A 21,756-nucleotide genomic window follows, 5' to 3' on the forward strand; every position below is an offset into this window, starting at 1 on the left:
CTTCACACTAAAATTAATGTATGGAATCTTATCAAAATATTTGAAAAGTACGATTGTTTTAAAGTTCTTTTTAACCTATATACATTTAATAACAAAAATGATATGACTTAACTGTGCTAAAGACAGGTACATAAGGAGATAACCAGTCCATTTCAAAGAGATTCTTAAATTTCAGGACAATTTACTAAGAAGCTTATATAATAACATATGATTCAAAACTTCAATTTACATGTAACCTTTTACAAACAGAAAAAAGGTAATTCGCAAATACCTGAACTGAACAATTCTGTCAAAATTAGGTAACATTTTTTAGCATTAAGAAATAAAGACCTTCAACACAAAGACAAGAACCCTGCTTTGGCCTCAGCTAATTTAATATGCAGTGGTTCTAAAATGATTGTTTATGATGGTAAACTTGTACAGATCACTTATACAGTCACAAATATTTCAGAAATGGAAAACAAAAACATACCAGTACTAAAGAGTCGAATCATACACTCATGAAGCCAGGGATGACTAGAATCAATAGCAAATGCCCTCTTTACTGATTGTAGCATCAAAAGAAACTTTTCTATAAAAAGAAAAAGTGAGATATATTTTTATCATTTGATAAAATAAGATGCGCTCTTTTGGAGAACTAAGACCTTACAAATAGAAAAACTAATTTACAGTCAATCACATCTAACCTACTAAACATATGACTGAAGCCAATGAATTCCTCAGATTAGCAATGTTAGCTACTATTTTCCATACAACATTCTTTAAGAAAAAAGGTTTTATGAAGTACAAAAAATTTAGATAGCATGCAACAATATTTGAACTAATGCCATATAAACAAGTCCATTTCAACGAGATTCTTCAATATCAGAACAATTTACTAAGAAGCTTATATAATATGATTCAAATCAACGGAAACAAACCTGAAGCCATTTCATTTCCTAACACCCTTTAATCAAAATAAAGGGATTTTCCTCACTACGTAAAAACATCATTGAGCCCTGGTTGGTTTGGTTCAGTGGATAGAAAGTCAGCCTGTAGACTGAAGGGTCCCAGGTTCAATTCCAGTCAAGGGCACATGCCCCAGTTACAGGCTTAATCCCCAATAGGGTGCATGCAGGAGGCAGCCAATTGATAATTCTCTCTCATCATTGATTGCTTCTATCTCTCTCCCTCTCCCTTCCTCTCTGAACTAAATAAAAATATATATTTAAAAAATCATTGTTTAAAAAAAAAAAAATCATTGTTTAGCCTAAACCGGTTTGGCTCAGTGGATAGAGCATCGGCCTGCGGACTGGAGGGTCCCGGGTTCGATTCCGGTCAAGGGCATGTACCTGGGTTGCGGGCACATCCCTAGTAGGGGGTGTGCAGGAGGCAGCTGATCCTGATCGATGTTTCTAACTCTCTATCCCTCCTTCCTTCCTCTCTGTAAAAAATCAATAAAATATATTTTTAAAAAATCAGTGTTTATATGCTTAAAACCATCTCCTTTCTTGTGTTTCCTCACATGTGTAATGGTTTCCTTCCTACCTGACTGTTCTCTCCTGTCAATCCCTGGCTCTTCTTCCCCCTGAAAAGTAGAGTTTTCAGTGATGTTCTAATCTCTATCTATGCTGTTCCCCACTCACCCTCTACCCCCATGTTCCCAGGCTTCAGCAGTGCTTCAACCTGTTGAATGGAAATCTGCAGCAGAATACTCCCTGAACTTCTATCATCTATGAATACCTTTGTTATGACTTCCCTAATTTGGCACCATTCTCCAAATATCAAAATTCAAAACCTCAGGCTTCTCTGACATTTTCTTTTCCCTTACCCTCAACACTCAGAAAGCTAAAAGCACTGTCATGCCCTTTGTCATGGCCCATTTCACTCTCCTGCAGTGGACTGTCAATGCTGAGAGCCCTTCAGAGGTTACTAGAGCATAGCCAAGAAGCCAAGTGAATGGAATTTAGATTGCCCTTCCCCACTCTAAGAACAACAGCTGTTGCATTTTATGCTTTGGGACTGATTTAAAAGTACTGGTTTAAAGGGAGTTGCAGTAACTGTTAAAAGTTTAAAATTACTGTACTATTTATTAAACTTAGTTTCCAAATTATAACATAATCATTGTGGAAAATAGAAAATATAGTAGAAAATATTTTAGTCATTCAAATTCCACCTAGAGATAATCTCTGTTATCTTTTATCAATTTCTGCTTGGCCACTTTTCAATTGTACATACCCCTGTAAGTATCTTATTAAAATGAAAATGAAGCTATAGTTAGTTTTATGTCCTATTTTCAAACAATTATATATGGCAACCTTTCCCTAACATTACAAATTACTTTTGGTAAACATGATTTTTAATGGATACTCTATAGAGGTGTCATTTTATTCAGTCTTTTTTAGGACAGTTACACTGTTTGGAAACAACCTTCTACTGGATCTTACTAACCAGTTTGTCTCCCTTCAAAACACATCACCTTAATGATAAAATTTCCTTTTTCAATAAACCACTGGGATTACTCCAATTCAACACCATAAAATCTTCTTAGTATCTATTATCTTCTATATAATAAAAACCTAAGCAACCATTATGGCGGAACAACCAGTTGCTATGATGTGCATGGACCACTAGGGGGAAGACACTCAACACAAGAGCTGCCCCCTGGTGATCAGTGTGCTCCCAGAGGGCTCACAGCTGGTGAGGAAGGAAGAGGGATAGAGAGTTAGAAACATTGATCAGGCCAGTTAGAAACTGGCCAAGGAAATTATTTCTCAGCCAGAAGCCGGGCTCACAGCTGGTGAGGGCAGCGGGGGTGGTGGGAGACTCTCCCACCTCCACGGCAATGCTAAGGAGCAGCAAGCCGACCATTAAGAAGGAGTGAGCAGGTGGGCGGTAAGGAGCAAGGGGTCCCGGACTGTGAGAGGGATGTCCACCTGCTGGCTTAGGCCCTCTCGAAAATTTTGTGGAACAGGCCTCTAGTATATAGTATAAGGATTCTAAACTTGGCAACCAAGACCTCTCATTTATATTTTACTGGCTCAGGCAATATAGCCAACCTCAACATTACCATATTTACACACACTTGTGTTTTCTTAACAAAGCCTCTTCCCTTCTACACATCTTTTCTTTCAGAAATAGGAGCAACCCTTCAAGATACACCTAAAGCATCACATCTTCTATTTTTAACAATAGCTAACATTTATTAATGCTTACTGTGTACCAGACACCATTCTAAGTTCTACATGTATTAACTAATTTTATCCACAGACGCACATAGGAGCTATTATATCTGACCCTAATCCTAGTTAGGCATTTACATCTATTGTGATTTTAATGTCCTAGAAGAGATAATCATATCCTTGTACCTCCCCACATTTCGTGCATAGCAGGCAAGTTGAACTGGCATTTGCAAACAGTGGTGAGGCTATTGGAGTTGGGAGACTATATCTAAGAAATACAGTGATCAATGTTATCAGGGCCACTATATCCTAATTGCCTACCTTTCCTAAAGTAAATCTCAAAGGCAAAAAGATGAGTTTCTATCTTGTTCTTCACCAAGTTCTTCAACGGTGTTAAAAATTTAATAGCTTCTTCCAATGGAGTTTCAACCTAACAAAGATAAAAGAGATTATACAAATGGAAACAAGATTGGAGGGGTGGGGGGTGATGTTACTTTATTAAAAACACTTAAAAAAAAAAAAAAAAAAAAAAAAAGCTCACCCAAGAATAGCTGTCATATTAAAATTCCCATAATCTGAAGAAGGGAAATTTTGAACTCTACAGTGGATTTTAACCATAGAGATTATATTACCTCTGGATAGAAACTATCCAACAAGTAAGGAAGAAAATACAATAGAACCAGGGAAAGAAAGACAGTAAGAGAAACAGGGAAGATAACCATTAAGGGGAAAAAGAAGGGAGATGTGAAATAGGATAAAGGGGTATGAAAAACACTGTAGAGATCATTACAGAATGAGTGAATATTGTTTTTTAACTCAAACAAAGTGAGTATAATCAAGCTATTAAAAAAATAGTATACTATCCATTCTGTCTTGCTTTGTTCCACTACAAATTCTACAGAAATCCATATTGTTCAAATACCATATTAATGGTGAGATGGTATCTGAAAAAGATTTATATTTATAGAATTCTGTTTCTACCACCTTTTAGAAATTATATAAATGTCATATGAATTACATACTTGTAATCATTACTGGACAGGTATAATGTTTACTATATATCTGTGCTAGTGTTATACTCTTAAACTGAATAGTAAGACAAGACTATTCTCTGTAAACTGGGGTAAGAGTGTAGAGCAATATCATATACATCAGAAGAGCACTGAACATCTGTGTTCTATATTTGCCCTCTCTCATCATAGAAGCGGTGACAATTTATCCTCATTGGAATATGGATTCGCCCTATCCACCCAACATGCACCTGCCAATTGTACACAAACTGGCCAAGGAAATTATTTCACAGCATTTAAAAATAAAGTTAAGCAATGAAGTGTTATCGATGGGAGTTGCCTTGTACCAGCATGTAAAGCAGCTGGCATTATTTTGAAGGATACATGCTCTAAACCAGAAATCAATACATGGTACTACCACTCTAACAGCTACAGATACTAAGAAATAAAGGAGGAAATAGAGGCCCTCATAAGTATACCTTTCTCACACATTTGTAAATATTTTACTTCTTATTCCCATGATTCTAAGTTCTACTGAGTTGGAATTTGTGGTATACAGTGAAGAAACATCTACCAAGGAAAGGAAAAGAACTGGAAACTGAAATTGCCACAGGTTTACATCAAGCTTTTCATGACTGAAATGAGGATCACTTAGATATGGCTGCTACTGAAACACAGAAACATCCCTGGCCAGTGTGGCTGTTGGTTAGAACATCATCCTGTGACCTGTTCAGGGACCATACCAGGGTACATATGGGAGGCAACCGATCAATGTTTCTCCCTCACATTATGTTTCTCTTTCTCTCTCTCTCTCTAGAATCAATGAAAAACATATCCTCAGGTGAGGATTAAAAAAAAGTGTGTGTGGGGGGAGAGGGGGGGGCAAGGAATATAGGGAAGTTGAATAAATATAAGAATTATACTAACCAAAATCCCCTCAGACTCAGTTGGGGTCCCTATGTTTACTGAGTGGAATAATGGATAGAACTGCCAGCATTATTCATACTCTTTTTTGCCTCAAAGAAAATTCACATTCAGTCATGAAGATTTGAATTTACTTAAACAAATGTAGAATGTAACTGTATTTTGATGGTCAAAATAAGACATTTATTTGCAAGGGCAGTTTTGATCATATTAATTTACAAACTAACCTGAAATCTAATCTGTGTTAAAATACATTGTGCAGGAGTATATCTCCCTACATTCTCAGCATAACAACAAAAAGTTTAAAAACTATTAAACTCTATACAGACAGAATACTAAGGACTCATTACCCCTGATAAGGAATGCGTGTGTGTGCACAATAGGGAAGAAAAATCCAGCTGAGATGAATGCTGGCTGAAGGCAAGGAGAAACATGGGAGGGGCGGTGCATGAGAGAACTCATAAATGCCAACTACTACACCCAGTGACATTTTGGAGAAACAAGAAACACAGTGTCCACCAAGACTTTAGATTTTATATTCCATTAACTGAGTATGAAACTCACTAACTAAACCTCTTCCTATTTTCCTTTTCTCCTTAAAAGGAATTACTAACTTAGTAATGCTTTTATGTTATATATCAGTGGTTCTCAACCTTCTGGCCCTTTAAATACAGTTCCTCATGTTGTGACCCAGCCATAGAATTATTTTCATTGTTACTTCTTAACTGTAATGTTGCTACTGTTATGAATTGCAATGTAAATATCTGATATGCAGGGTGGTCTTAGGCGATCCCTGTGAAAGGGTCGTTCGACCGCCAAAGGGGTTGCGACCCACAGGTTGAGAACCGCTGTTATATAACATCCTCAACTGGAGACACTAAACTTACCATTTATCACAGGTAAGAATGCTGAAATATAGGATCACAAAAAAGCAAATAGAGATCATAGGCCCGGATATGGCAGGTGCTTTTAAAGTGGCCTACAATGCCAGCTCTGGTTTTGACAGCTTGATGTAATTTGGCACTGCAACCACATTGAGGATATGGATAAATGTGGTTGATATTAGATGGGGGGCATCTTGGAAGCAGTTATTCTAGGAAGAGTGTTATGTGCCTAATAGGTAAGAATAGTATATACTGAAGAACGGTCTATGAAACTGGGTCCCTTCCACCAGGCTTCTTCCAAATGAAGCACTTTCTGTAGGCATTATTTTGTTCTGAGACTCTACAAGATTAGATCACAACTTGACATCTGGCCCAAACCAGCCATAACAGGCTTGACACAAGGCAAACCCTATAGTCTATAAGGCCTGGTACAGAATTCTGCTTTGCGGGGGTACTCAATCCAAATAGATCTTCTCTTTTAAGACCTATAATGCAAGATGTGAAGAGTTACAAAGAAAAAAGTCATTAAGGAAAGTCATGGCGTAGAGAGAAAGCAAGTAGAAAGAATAATGGTGGCAGGCAGTCAGTTATGGTAGTAAAGTAGTGGTAATAAAGCTGAGGATAAAAGTGGAAAGCCCCTGAAGCTGATATTATCCCTGAATAACTTTGCAGCTCTCCATGAGGCCTAAAAGGTCAATTTTCTTTCTTTTCTTTTTTTTAAATCCTCACTGGGAGAGTGAGGATATTGTTTCCATTAATTTCGAGAGAGTGGAAAGAAGGGGTGGGTGGAGAGGTGGAGGGAGGAAGGGAGGAAGAGAGAGAGAAACATCTTTGTGAGCGAGACACATCCATTAGTTGGTTGCCTCCCACACACACCCCAACCAGGGGCAGGGATCAGACCTGAAACGCAGGTACCAGCCCTTGGCCGGAATCGAACCTGCGACCCTCTAGTGAGCAGGTCAATGCTCTAACCACTAAGCAAAGCCGGCAAAAGCCTAAAAGGCCTAAAATTTTCTTTGTTTACTTACTTCCATGTATACCCTTCAAGTAAATTCCCCCAAACAATAAAAAAGTGACATCTTTTTTTCCCTAGAATATATACAATTATTCGTGAAAAGGTGTCAATATATATTTATGAAATCCAAGCTAGATTTCTATATAGTACTTAAATAGCAATAATGCTATATTACTGTCCATCTTCTCTGGTATACTTCTAAAAATATTTTCTAACTCTATTTGTTTGGTATTATAATTTTCCTTAGTTTTAAAGCATCCAACGATTTTTGAATTTTTACTTACTAGTAAGGCTAAAACTGAACCCTAGGGCAATGTCCTCATTACTATATTGCTTTAATATAAGAAATTATGCAATTACTTTTACATGGAGTAGGAGGATGTTAAGGGCCACAAGAGAAACTGCATAGGTATGTTATTAATCAAAATGGCTCATGTGACAATGAATAGCTTGTCTTGGTTTCAGCTAAGATATTAGATTTAACCCTTTGCGGTCATATTAAATTTGGACATGGGTGTCGTACTGGTCAGAATTAATTTCCATTGAAAGAGCAGTGATACATAACATGCAAGATTATGAAGGATAAACAAGATTTATTAATTCTTTTTTGGAACTATGTCACTACTAGTAGAATCACTACAAACGTTATCACTTTCTACGTCAGAGTCAGTATTCAAGGTGCCAAAATAAAACTCTTCATCGTTACTTTCAGATTCGCAGTACACTTCTTTCGGTAACTTTCTTTTTGCCATTTTGGAGTATTATTTTGAAATATCTTAACAAGCGAGAATGCCTAATTATAGTTAAACATAACTTGTAAAGCTTTATTTGAAATTCTGTGAAGTATCTCCGAAGCTTGTCAATTTCTTCACTCTCAAAAGGCGACTGACTCGCCTCGGTGTTTTTCATGGCGTGTGTGGAACGACTGCGTTTGTTTATATTGAGTTTCACTATCTCCCATTTGTCGGGGCAATGTTTTGGTTCGGGACAAGGGCACTTAGACACTTAAGAGCTTTCAGAGAAATTATGAACTGATACATGAATGAATAGAGTTAAGATTCGTACGGTTCCTTGCTGTGGTGGCTGAGAGCAGACATACAACCAGAACGGTAAAAAAGCTTTGGTGGCTGAGAGTAGACAAACGACCGCAAAGGGTTAAATAACAAAGTCCAGCCCCGGCTGATTTGGCTCAATGGATAGAGCATGGGCCTGCGGACTGAAAGGTCCCAGGTTCGATTCTGGTCAAGGACACATGCCCAGATTTCAGGCTCAGTCCCCATTAGAGGGCATGCAGGAGGCAGCCGATCAATGATTCTCATCATTGATGTTTCTATCTCTCTCCCTCTCCCTTCCTCTCTGAAATCAATAAAAATATATTAAAAATAATAAATAAATAAATAGCAAAGTCCGATGAAGAAATACTGTAAACTAACAACATGGGTTAAAGATACACATATAAAACTCACTTTTTAACAAGTGATTCCTTATATAAAACCTTGCCAGTGTGGCTCAGAGGTTGCGTGTTGACCCATGAACAAAGAGGTCACCCGCTGATTCCCAGTCACGGCACAGCCCAGGTTGCAGGCTTGTTACCAAGGTAAGGGGCTTACAAGAGGCAGCCAATTGATGTTTCTCTCTCATCAATGTTTCTCTCTCTCTCTCCCTCTCCCTTCTTCTTAAAAAAAAAAAAAAATCAATAAAAAAATTTTTTTAAAAGTTGCCTAGATATAAAAGCATGCATGTTTCCACTTACAACAGACACTATATTCTTTATACGTATATTTTCGCTAGCCCTAACATCTCTTCTAGAGAATTCTTCTAGTCCCATTTTACAAATGAAAAAAAAAAAAACACATCAGAGAGGTTAGACATAGGGTCCTAGACACACAGTGAAATGTAAGAACTGATATGTGGATCCAGGTCAGAATGACTCAAAAGCCCAAACTTTCCACTACACCATCTAGACCAGCAGTCAACAACATTTCAGACCACCAGTTGGTGACTGCTGATCTAGACTACGCTGGATCAGGATCGTTATTTCAAGTTTTAAACGTGAAATGTGATCAAGGAAGAAAAAGGAAGATGACTAAACTGAAAAATGATTTTTTGCTCTAAAACCTATAACAAAATGATTGACTAAGATACTTTAAAATGACAATAGTTGGTCGTGAAACTTCACGCAATTGTGCTATAAACACTAGTATCAAGTACCTTGGCCAGTTTCTCAGGGATAAGTTCTTCTTTTGGACCTCCAATTTCCTCATCATCGTCATCCTTCTTCTTTTTCTGATTTCTCTGCTGCTTTTCTTTTTCTGCATTTTTTTTCTCTTCCTCTAGCTGGGCTTTCTTTTGAGCTCTTCTTTGTTTATTACGTAGTTTCTTTAGTTCTTTGTCAGACATGTTTGCTGTAGGCAATAAGTGTTAATTAACAGAATTGTAAGCCTACTAATCAGATTAGTAATGATCAATTATTACTAAATATTCCCATACAAACTCCCATAAATATTACATTATCCATGTTTATATGCCAATGTGTACCTAGCCTTTTAATGGCTCCACAATTTGATAGAAAACCCTGTAAGGGCTTAAAAAAATTTTTGAAAACAGAAGGAAACTTGGTGCTGTAACCACAGCAAAGCATAAAAGTTCCTACAGCAATATTAAACTACTTAACAATTCTAGGACTATAACAAGCTGTTTCATATCTCTACGGTTTTGTACTATGCTTTCTCCTAGCCGTGCCTTCTCTAACCTTGTCAAACTCATTCTGCACTCTGTGCTGCCACTGACAAATAAAGCATTGGTGCTTTATTTGATTAATAACAGAATGGGGCAAAAGTAGGTTTACAATTGTTCGTATGAAAATACAATTATTAGTAAGTAATAATACAAGAATACAGTTTCATGTAATCAAAACAGTAAGCCTACTTTTCCCCACCCTGTATTTTGCTTGTCACAAAACTTGAAGAATATACATCTGTTTCTGATTTAGACTGAGCAACTTGGTGGCAGAGACCGCGTCTTATTTGTAATCTTTGTATTCTCAGGGCCTCACAGCATACCAAAATAAACAAAAAACACGAAATATTTGCTAATGAACTAATGGTAAATTAAAAAATGACAATGAGCCTTAGCTGGTTTGGCTCAGTGGACAGAGGGTCGGACTGTGGACTGAAGGGTCCCAAGTTCGATTCCGATCAAGGGCAAATACAAAGAACCATCCTAAAATGAATGTGTAAAGTATATGTATACATATAACTCTGGAAATTAAAAATTGTGTATAAAGGAAACTGCACCTTTTATAGGGATAACCATTTGAAAGGAGATAACCTTTGGGTAGGAGGAAAGTGAAAGGAGATTTCTCATATTTGTTAAGGATATTTCTGAATTATTTCAATGTTGTGTAGTTAATTGTGTATTATTTGTACAATATGAGGAAGAGTAGAAAGCCAGGATGTGTAAACAAAAAAGTCAGGGGATCTCAGCTCTCAGCTTCAACTGTAAATTGTCCTGTAGAATCTTACTGGTATCTTTTTTGTACTTTGAAGAAACAACAGGTACCAACAGATTCTAGTGAAATCTGTACAATGATTTATTTCAATGTGTGACCTTAGAACTTTCTAAACTGTTCTTGCCTAACAGGAAATAAAATTTAATAATGAATTAACAACAACAAAAATCCAAAGGTATTTAGCAGTAGGAAGAATATACAATGCAAACTGTAACATCAGAAGAGAAATAAATTTAGGATTAAAGGAAAAAATCTTACACACTCTTTATGCCTCAACTCCTGTAACATTTTTGTCATGAGTCACAAAGTATTTGGACGTACAATTAATTTATATCCTTCTACATGTATGCTAGATCATTTTCATTCTGAGGTTATCTACATTAATAAAAGAGAAACATGGTAATTGGCGTACGACCATTACCCTTCCCATTGGCTAATCAGGGCAATATGTAAATTAACTGTCAGCCAAGATGGCAGCTGGCAGCCAGGCAGCTTGAAACTAACATGAGGCTTGCTTGCTTCAGTGATGGAGGACTCCAACGTTCCCCGCCGGCCGCTGCAGGCCTCTGAGCCTGCAGTTTCAAACATTGTAACAAATATAGACGCCCAGAAACCAGCTTTCAGCCGGCTGGGATCTCAGAGCTGGAGTTGACACAGAGTTTTGAGAACCAAAACAAACCAGATACCTGCTTTCAGCAGCAGAGGCCTAAGAGCTGGAGCCTCAGAGCTAAAGCTGGCCCAGATAAAAAAGAAAAAGAAAAAAAGCAGCAGTTGGGAGCTTCAGTCCCAGCCTGAAAACAGCCCTCAGCCCCTCACCCAGACTGGCCAGGCACCCCAGTGGGGACCCCCACCCTGAAGGGTGTGTGACCAGCTGCAAACAGCCATCATCCCCTCATCCAGGCTGGCCAGGCACCCCAGTGGGGCCTCCCACCCTGATCCAGGACACCCTTCAGGGCAAACCAGCGGCCCCCACCCATGCACCAGGCCTCTATTCTACATAGTAAAAGGGTAATATGCCTCCCAGCACCGGGATCAGCGGAGCTGAGAGGCCTCCCGGCACCGGGATCGGTGTGACAGGGGGCAGCGCCCAAACCCCCTGATTGCCCTTTGGCTCTGTTCGTGACAGGGGGCAGGGCCACAACCTCCCTATCGGCCCTGCTCTGTTCACGACAGGTGAAGGCGTCCCAACCCCCTGATCGGCCCTGCTCTGTGGGTGATAGAGGGCGGCACCCCAACCCCCCTCCCCCCACGGGCCCTGCTCTGTGTGTGATGGGGTAGAGCCATAACCTCCCCATCGGCCCTGCCCTGAGTGTGACAGTGGCGGCGCCCCAACCCCCTGATCGGCCCTACCCTGAGCGTGACTGAGGGTGGCATCACAACCTCCCAATCCGCCCTGCTCTGTGCATGACAGGGGGCAGCGCCCCAACTCCCCAATCGGCCCTGCTCTGAGCCCAACCAGGGGCTGCACCTAGGGATTGGGCCTGACCTCTGCCACCCGGGAGCAGGCCTAAGCCAGCAGGTCGTTATCTCCCAAGGGGTCCCAGACCGTGAGAGGGCACAAGCCGGGCTGAGGGACCCCCCCTTCTCCCCCCCCCCCCGAGTGCACAAATTTTTGTGCACTGGGCCTCTAGTTTTCCAAATAATCATCTAAGCAAGATTTTTCCCTACATACACTGACACCCTGCCATGAAAAAGGCATGTTAAGCCTGGCCAGTATGGCTCAGTGGTTGAGTGTCAACCTATAAACCAGAAGAAGGGCATGGTTCGATTCCTGGTCAGGGCACATGCCCGGCTTGCGGGTGTGCAGGAGGCAGATAATCAAGGATTCTCTCTCATCATTGATGTTTCTATCTCTCTCTCTCCTTCTCCCTTCCTCTCTGAAATCAATAAAAATATATAATTTTAAAAAAGGCATATTAAAAACTGGTCAAATAATAAGTCACTGAACCATTTTAGTAGCTTAATTCCAAGCTGGCTTTTCATTTTCAAGCAATATTCATATTTTAGTAGGTTAATTACAAATTCTTAAAAAGAGGAATAACTAGCCCTAACCGGTTTGGCTCAGTGGATAGAGCACTGGCCTGTGTACTGAAAGGTCCCAGGTTTGATTCCGGTCAAGGTCATGTACCTTGGTTGCAGACACATCCCCAGTAAGGAGTTTGCAGGAGGCAGCTAGTCGATGTTAATCTCTCACTGATGTTTCTAACTCTCTATCCCTCTCCCTTCTTCTCTGTAAAAAATCAATAAAATACATATATTTTTTAAAAAGGGGGTCTGGCTCTTTAAAAAAAAAAAGAGGAATAACTAGACATACTGGCAGTCAATATTAATGTAGAATGCCAACATTATTTATATAGTTAGCAATTTACAGTACTGGAGCTAGCAATTTACAATACTGAATAAACCAATTATTAAATGTAAAACTCACGGAAGTAAACTTCTTAAAAGCTAATGATCAGTTACAAATTAAATTCTTACTTAACTTTTAAAAGTATAAAGTAAACAGTATTTTTTCTTTTTTAAAAAATATATTTTTATTGATTTTAGAGAGGAAGGCAGAGAATCATTGATCGGCTGTCTCCTGCAGGCCCCAACTGGGGATTGAGCCCACAACCCAGGGATGTGCCCTTGACCTGAACCAAACCTGGGGCCCTTCAGTCCGCAGGCAGATGCTCTATCCATTAAGCGAAACAGGCTAGGCAATGGTCGGCAAACTCATTAGTCAACAGAGCCAAATATCAACAGTACGACGATTGAAATTTCTTTTGAGAGCCACATTTTTTTAAAAATATATTTTATTGATTTTTTACAGAGAGGAAGGGAGAGAGATAGAGAGTTAGAAACATCGATGAGAGAGAAACATCGATCAGCTGCCTCCTGCACATCCCCCACTGCGGAAGTGCCCGCAATCCAGGTACATGTCCTTGACTGGAACTGAACCCGGGACCCTTCAGTCCACAGGCCGACGCTCTATCCACTGAGCCAAACCAGCTTCGGCTAGAGCCACATTTTTTAAACTTAAACTATATAAGTAGGTACACTGTTATTAACTCACTCAAGGGGCCAAAGAGCCGCATGTGGCTCGTGAGCCGCAGTTTGCCGACCACGGGGCTAAGAGAACAGTATTTTTCTTCTGTTGCTTAAAGAAATTCACAAAGTGACTGTCATCATTTTCTAAGCATGTATATCTTCAGTATCCTCTGGATTCCCCCCCAGATATCAAAATCCCCAGATATTGAAGTCCATTATATAATGAAGCAGTATTTGCATATAGGCTAAACATGGTATAGCCAAACATCACTTCATTTACATGGGTTCAGTATAGTGCTTGGCACGTGATAAATTCAAGTTTTACTATTTGAAACTTTCTGGGATCTCCCACTTATTTGTTTGTTTGTTTATTTTAATTCTCACCCAAGGATATGATCCTATTGATTTTTATAGAGAGAGGAAGGGGGAGAGAGAGAAACACCAATGTGAGAAACATTGATCAGTTGCCTCCTGTGCACCTGACTGGACATTGAACCTACAATCCATTTATATGCCCTGACCAGGAATCAAATCCAGGATTTTTTTTAACATGGGATGATGCTCCAACCAAATAAGCAACCCAGCCAGGGCCCCCTGCATTATTTTCAACCCATGTTTGGTTGAATCCACAGATGCAAAACCCACAGATGTGAAGGGCTAGTTATAATAATATCTTCCCAGAGAATGCTTAAGAAACTGCTCAGAAAAAATTTATAAATTACACAAAAACATAAATACACATATTCATACCACAGCAAACAATAAGAGTTCTTTGTATATCATACCATACCTGTATCAGCTTCACGTTCTTTATTCTCATCTGTAAGGGGGTTGTCATGAAGCTTCAAGTAGATCTCTATAGCAATTCTTGCTGCCTTGAAGTAAAATGGATGCTGTCGAAGTACATCTTCTAATTTTAATAAGTCCACATATGATCTAAGGGTAATCTTCCTCATACAGTATGTATGAAAGTCAAACTGGTCATCAGTGATTTCTATAAAATGCTAACAAAATTGTCTTTTTTATTATATTGAAATAGAGCAATACCAAAGAAAACAACACAAGCCTTGGAATTACCTATGACCTAAGCATAAAAACATTAAGTAAAATAACAAAAAGTTACAATCATTCAATATCCTAAACACTTTGCAAATACGCAAATATAATTGGCCATCACCAATTAGCAAAACATATGGCACATACAAAGCACTGAATTACTTGTTGGATGAAAAGGAAACACAATGCTTTAAAACGTATTTATTCCTTCCTTAATTATCCTATATAATAAAGAGCTAATATGCTAATTAGACCAAATAGCAGGACAATCGTCCAGACAACCTTCTGGGCAAAGCCAGGGCTGCAAGGGCCAGCCGAGGCAGACGGGGCTTCAAGGGCTGAGCCCCCTGCACAAATTTCATGCATCAGGCCTCTAGTACTTAAATAAAGCTATCATGACAAATCAAACAGTATACATAATGATGTAATATAGTAAGATTTGCATAAACATTCAGTTTTTACATTTAGAACAATTTTGCTAAGTATTATAATATTCAGTATCTGGTAACTTTTATAAGGATACAAATCTGAATGCTATGAAATAGTAATGCTAGTATGTAGAAATCAATTAGCAAGTAAATCAAGCAATCAGAAACAAACACAATTCAACTAAGCTCTGGGGTTCTCTACTTAACGAAACAAGCATGAAATTATATAACCTATTTTTATCTGGAAATAAAACACAAAAAATAATCAAAAGTGAAGAGGACTACAAAAACAATGAATTTATAAAAAATGAGGCATTACATAGGCTATTCAAATATTGTAAAAAGGCTTCTAAGCTCCCATCTCATAAATATCAAGGGAATATGGTATCCCTAATCAAATCTATGACAAACAGGTTTCTAGGATAACTTAATGAACTTTGTGTTATTCAAGGAACAGCAGCTATTTCAAAGAAACATTAAAAAAATCAACAAAAACGTAAGATACAAACTTTCCATAAATACTTTTACATGAACTCTTGCAGGAGGAGTAGACAATGGGAAAGTCTGCAGAAAATGCAGTCTATATTATCCTATCTAATAAAACACCCGGTCCTCTCAGCCCCGCTAGAGTCCTCCAGTCTTGGGGGCGGCCGCTGAGAACAGGGCCTGCTTGGCCGTTGCCCGCAGTGACCTGGGAGCAGTCACGCAAGACCCGCAGACAGTGCTCAGTAGGGCCTGCTTGGCCTTCGCCCACAGCAACCCGTGAGCAGCCAAGTGGGCCCCGCAGACAGCAGAGAGCCACAGGGAGCGGGCCTAAGTTGTCAGTAGGACATCCCCTGAGGGCTCCCTGATTGGAGAGGGTGCAGGTTGGGCTGAAGAATCCCCATCCACCCCCTATGCACGAATTCCGTGCACTGGGCCTCTAGTTTCCATTATAAAGACTGAAAAATGTAAATACCAATACTTAGAAATCACTTACTGTAACTTATAAAGAGAAAAGAAAAAACAATAGGATTTACCCCAAATCTTTAATATTTAAAAGAATTAAAGTAAAAAAACTCTTATGTTCAGGGTACTTACTCTCTCAATTTCATGACATTTCTTAAGTGCTTCACCAAATTTATTCATTGTCTTATAAGCCTGGGCACATTCTGTCTGGAACCACATGCACTGCATTTCATTCAAATTCTCTACCGCTGATGTTCCTTCCTATGTGAAAATCACACATATTCAAGAACATTTCTTACCTAATACATTATTCTACCACAGAATTTCAGAAAAAGATGGTCAAATAATCTGAATTCTTTCAAAATCGTTTTCTGTTTTTTAACCCATTCTCAGATTAAGAGGGAATAAAATGTGAAAGAAACTGAAATTATATATATATATATATTTTTGAAATTATATTTCTAACCACACAAAAAATATGTACCTTTGTAAACAACTAATCAAAAGCTACACTAATAAAAGACAAAGATGCTAATTGACCATACCTTCGCTACACCCACCAGCCAATCAGAATGACTATGTGCAGATTAACCCAACCAAGATGGCAGTTAATTTGCATATGCCGGCTGGGAGCAAAGACTGAAGACAACGTAGGAAGCCAAATGCTGCAGATGGGAGCAAAGTAGAGGCGGCGGAGACAGGAGCAGAGCCTAGGCGGCAGAGGTGGGAGGCAGGAGCGGAGCCAGGGTGCTGCGGGCAGCTGGGGCGCGGTGGACGGCAGTGGGAGGTGGGAGGCAGCAGGGAGGCAGAATAGGCCCTTGACATCAGGGAGGGGCGGGACCTGAGCACTTGGCGCAGAAGGATAGGACAGGCTCCATGGGAGGGAACAGAGCGGTGCTGTGCTCACACTCAGCCTCAGACTTCAGTTTCCTGGTGTGTCAGGTAGCCCTCCCCGCCTTCACCGGGTTGCAAGGTTCAGCCCAAAAGACTGTGAGCCTCCAGGGTGGTTGGGAAGGCAGTTGGGGGGTGGGGGGGCGGTGAGGCCGGTGGGCGAGCAGATTGGCTGGAGGTGGGGCAGCAGGGCTCCCAGACTGGTTGGATTTGACAGGGCAGGGCTAACCTTTGAGAGGTGGGAGGGGGACTGTAAGGGAGTGTGCACTCGCGTGCGCCACCGGCCTGCCGGCTTTACTCTTGCACGGCGATTGTGGTGGCAGTGGCGGTTACTACCCAAGCCCAGGTGGAGCAGAGGCCAGTGGAGCAGAAGGATATCCCAGCATCCCGATACCAGATGGCGTGGCCTGCGGGTCATGGCCAAAGGGGAGGGCGCCAAGAGCGGCTCCACAATGAGGCTGCTGCCTATAGGCACCCTCCATGTGGGTGAACGCCAGGCCCAGGGAAGGTAAGAACCTGGCACCCAGTGGAGGGTAAGGGGCGGCAGCGTCCACGGAGCATGCGAGGTGTCGGGGGCAGTGGACATGGCCCTGATGGCAGGCTAGGCCTAGGGGACCCTACACGCTCATGATTTAATCGTGCGCTGGGCCTCTAGTATCTATATAATTGGGGTTGGAGAGTAACTTAAGAAACAGAACACTAGGCACAAAGCAGGTATTCGATTTATATTAATTTCCTTCAGCCCTAAGAAAATTAATCTGAACATCCATCAATATAAATCAGAGTTAAAAAACCCATTGTATAACCATCTAAAAGGTAATAATGTTTTATACTAACATTGATTTGTTTTTTGCTGATAAGGTGACTTAATTAAAATCCTATTTTGATGTTAAAAATATTAGAAAATGCACAGCCAGTGTTGCTCAGTGGTTGAGCATTGACCTATGAACCAGAAGTTCATGGTTCGATTCCAGGTCAGGGTACATGGAATCGATCCCCAGTAAGGGGCATGCAGAAGGCAGCCGATCAATGGTTTTATCTCATCATTCGTCTCTCTCTCTTTCACTCTCTCTTTCAAATCAATAAAAATATATATGTTTTAAATATATATCAGAACCAAACTTTGAAAATAAGTAAGGTATACAAGTATGAACTGTTTTTTTTAAAAATATATATATATTTTATTGATTTTTTTACAGAGAAGAAGGAAGAGGAATAGAGAGTTAGAAACATCAATGAGAGAGAAATGTTGATCAGCTGCCTCCTGCACACCTACTGGGGATGTGCCTGCAACCAAGGTACATGCCCTTGACCAGAATTGAACCTGGGACCCTTGAGTCCACAGGCCGATGCTCTATCCATTGAGCCAAACCAGTTAGGGTTGAACTGTTTATTCTTAAGTAAGAATATTAGCTGTACAAACCCTTGTAAACTTGGAGCACATTTCTTCAGCCTCCTTTATCAGATTGGCTTTTAGCATATATTTTGCACACTTGGAGTTGATAAATCTGTCTGCTGTGTCCAAAGCCTGGGCCTCATCCATCCATCTTGCAGCTTCTTTAATATTCCCAGCATGCTTACAGGGTACAAAAACAAAATAAACCCGTCAGTATGCTAATATTCCTATGCAAGTAATTAGTTACCTATTGATATATGACTGAAACCACAAATGAAAGAAAGGTATCCTTCTGACTAATCAGTGCAGATGCATAAATTCTGCTATAAGTTCTGATACTTTTCTGGCCATGTAGAATAAAGACTCTCTAATAGTAAAGACATATTTTAATACTAGAGGTCCAGTACACTAAATTAGTGCACGGGGTGGGTGGTTGAGGTGGGGTGGAGGGAGGGAGGGTGGCCCTCAGCCCAGCCTGCACTCTCTCCAATCCAGGACCCCTCGGGGGATGTCTGACTGTCTCTCACAATCCGGGACCACTGGCTCCTAACCGCTCATCTGCCTGCCTACCTGCCTGATTATCCCTAACCACCTCTGCCTGCCTGACTGATCGCCCCTAACTGCTCCCCTACAGACCTGATCACCCCTAACTGCTCCCCTGCTGGCCTGATCGCCCCTAACCGCCTCTGCCTCTCCCCATACCTGGGACCCAGGATTCCCTCCTCCAGCTGGTTGTAGGCACCCAGGACCCAAGCTTCCCTCCTTCTGGCCGGCTGCAGGCACCCAGGGGGTGGGAGGCTTGTCCCTCTCCTGGGCTACAGCCTGGCTGGTCCCCATTCCTCTCTCCCCAGTGTTGAGTGTCTGAGCCATTATGATGTGATGGTGTGAGGGCGTGATGACCATTTGCATATTCGCTCTTTATTATATAGGATTATTGACTACTATTATAACTTCATTGCCAACAATATTATCTAGCACACAGTGAATACTCAAAAGCAATGGTTGAATCAAAGAATAAATAATAATTGAAATATTTACGTGAGAACAACATAATTAAATGTAAAGGTCATACTGGTAAAAGGCAAAGGGATGACCAATTTCTACCCAAAGGAACCATGGAAACTGATTAGGATCATTAGTGAACATTCCACAGTGATCCTCACTCTAGTTCAACTAACTAGTCCATTTGGAAAAGCCAGAAAACTAATGAACATAACCTAGATTTGAAAAGTGCTTTTAAAACATGGCGTAATTTCTTTATTTTTGGTAAATAAATTATTGGTTTACAAGCTCTTCCCCAATAAGTTTTATTATTAAATTATATTTGTATATTAATGTAATTTATTTTAAGATGATACTAAAACATATGATTAGAAATTCTCATACAAGACCCAAGAATTGAGGAGGCAAAAGACATATGTAAAATTCAGAATAGAATCTTTAGTTTAATTTCATTAACATTACCAGATACTGATATATGATCAAACTCAAATGTTAACAGAAACAAGTATTTCACAGCAAATATAATTACTTTTGATTACCTACACTCTTATTACTTAAAACCAAGAAAATAACCAGATACATATATGTGTGAGAATGTATGAAAATATATAATAACCACATATAAATAACCATATATGTGTCTACATATATATATAGTCCAATTAGCATGACCATGACAAGTGTAACAGTAATCAGACTAAGAATGTACTATGCTTGGTACTTCATGTTTTATGAGCTGTCAAATAGTTATTGTTCTTATAGCACTAAGAATCAATAAAATATAGAAAAAAATTTCTAAGTCTCGTTACTCTATAAGAAAAAAATAAAGGAATAGATTTTTACCTTATAGATTTTAGCTTTCACAAGAAAGAGTTCTATCAATGTAGGTGTACTTTCAATAGCGGTATTTATGTATTCAAGAGCGATAGATGGCTGACCAATTTTGTCATAATGTTGTGCCAAGTAGTACTGAACCCAAAGTAATGTGGTTGGCGGTTCCTCTTTTCCATCATCTTTAAAAAGTAGGGAAAGCAGGTGGAAGAGGAAAGAAACCAAGATTAGTCATTATACATATACATATTTTATATATGTGTGTGTCACACACACACACACACAATCAAGAGGATACCCACCTCAAAATGGGCATTCTATCTTTATTAATAAAGAAAGTAGTTTGAACCATGTCACTTATGTAGCTAGCTGTAAAATTACCCCTAAATGTACTAGTATAAGATCTTTGGATGGGATCACACTTTCTTTTCTGTATCACTACAGCACCTAGCCCAATGCCTTGCATTTAGTAAGAACTTTACATAATAAACATGGTGGGTAAATGAAATCAAATATATATTACCTAAAGGAAACTGAAAGGGGTGGGGAAAGACAAGTTGTACTAGAGCTATGAGTGTATTGACCAGGAATTTATATATGAGAAAAGAAAAAAAGGCAAAAGAAATTTTCCATTAATGTGAAGTTAAAAAAAAAAAAAAAAAAGAACAAGACCAACTGTTTAATTGGTTTTCTCAACTATGTACTAAACTATACATATATATATATATATATATATATATATATATATATATATATAATATATTTATGATGTGGTTATTTTAAATTCTGGTGATTATAATATTCTTAATATATTTTAATATTATGGTGAATATGCAACAATTCATAATTGGGGTAGAATAAAAACTATACCCCCAAAAAAAGATAAGTAAAAATACTTATTCTATTTCATAATTTAATTTTTATATACTCATAAGAAAATGTGTAAGTTAAATACACAACCCACACATTAAAAAGTGCTTTTTATAACACAAATTTCTAAAATCAGAGAATTGTTCTTTGCTTTCAAAGAAAGCAATAGATTGCTTATTTTTTTTCTGGTGAAAGTATGATGGCTCAGTGAACAAACAATAGGAGTGGAACTCACCAACTCCCGATCTGATAGATCTGCAACTAAATGCTGCATATTCTTGGGCATTTCATTGAACCTCTTCCACATTTGTAAAATATGTAGAAAAATGCTGATAATCAAAGGAATATTATGATGATTAACCAATGAAACCATGGTAACGCCTTCTAAAGTATTAAAATGAATCTGAGACCTAGAAATTATGATCAAACCAACAGCAATGAGCACCCCAGTTCCCATACTGGGCTTTCCCACTGCAAGAACCAGGGCTCCTTGGGAAAAAAACAATTGATTCCAGGTCCATTATGGACAGTGTACAAGATAAACTGGAAAAAGAAAATTGCAAGGAAGCTATCAACTACTACCATGATATTAAGAAGGCTGGAACCATTGAAACTGCAATGACTTGCCCCAGCTGATTTGGCTCAGTGGATAAGAGCATCAGCCTGCAGACTGAAGGGCCCTGGGTTCGATTCCAGTCAAGGGCACATGCCCCGGTTGTGGGCTTGATCCTCAGTAAGGGGTGTGTAGGAGACAAATAATCAATGATTCTCTCTCATCCTTGATGTTTCTATCTTTCTT

At 39.4% G+C, this 21,756-nt stretch overlaps 1 protein-coding gene across 4 annotated transcripts in view; it reads right to left on the minus strand.

Moving 5' to 3' along the window:
* NAA15 (N-alpha-acetyltransferase 15, NatA auxiliary subunit) overlaps positions 1-21,756 on the minus strand; it is a 75,946-nt gene that overhangs the window by 8,771 nt on the left and 45,419 nt on the right. For 3 of the 4 annotated variants that reach the window (XM_059697991.1, XM_059697990.1, XM_059697992.1), the window contains 7 exons: positions 20,100-20,269; positions 18,282-18,434; positions 16,100-16,228; positions 14,326-14,539; positions 9,206-9,399; positions 3,483-3,591; positions 473-571 (listed from right to left, as the gene is read on the minus strand). In XM_059697991.1, the coding sequence (XP_059553974.1) occupies positions 473-571; positions 3,483-3,591; positions 9,206-9,399; positions 14,326-14,539; positions 16,100-16,228; positions 18,282-18,434; positions 20,100-20,269 (1,068 nt within the window). Of the gene's footprint in view, positions 1-472; positions 572-3,482; positions 3,592-9,205; positions 9,400-14,325; positions 14,540-16,099; positions 16,229-18,281; positions 18,435-20,099; positions 20,270-21,192; positions 21,287-21,756 lie in introns of those variants that run through there. The other variant, XM_059697993.1, reaches the window with a different exon arrangement.

The sequence above is a fragment of the Myotis daubentonii genome, chromosome 5 (assembly GCF_963259705.1).
Source record: "Myotis daubentonii chromosome 5, mMyoDau2.1, whole genome shotgun sequence".
Taxonomy (NCBI): Eukaryota; Metazoa; Chordata; class Mammalia; order Chiroptera; family Vespertilionidae; genus Myotis; species Myotis daubentonii.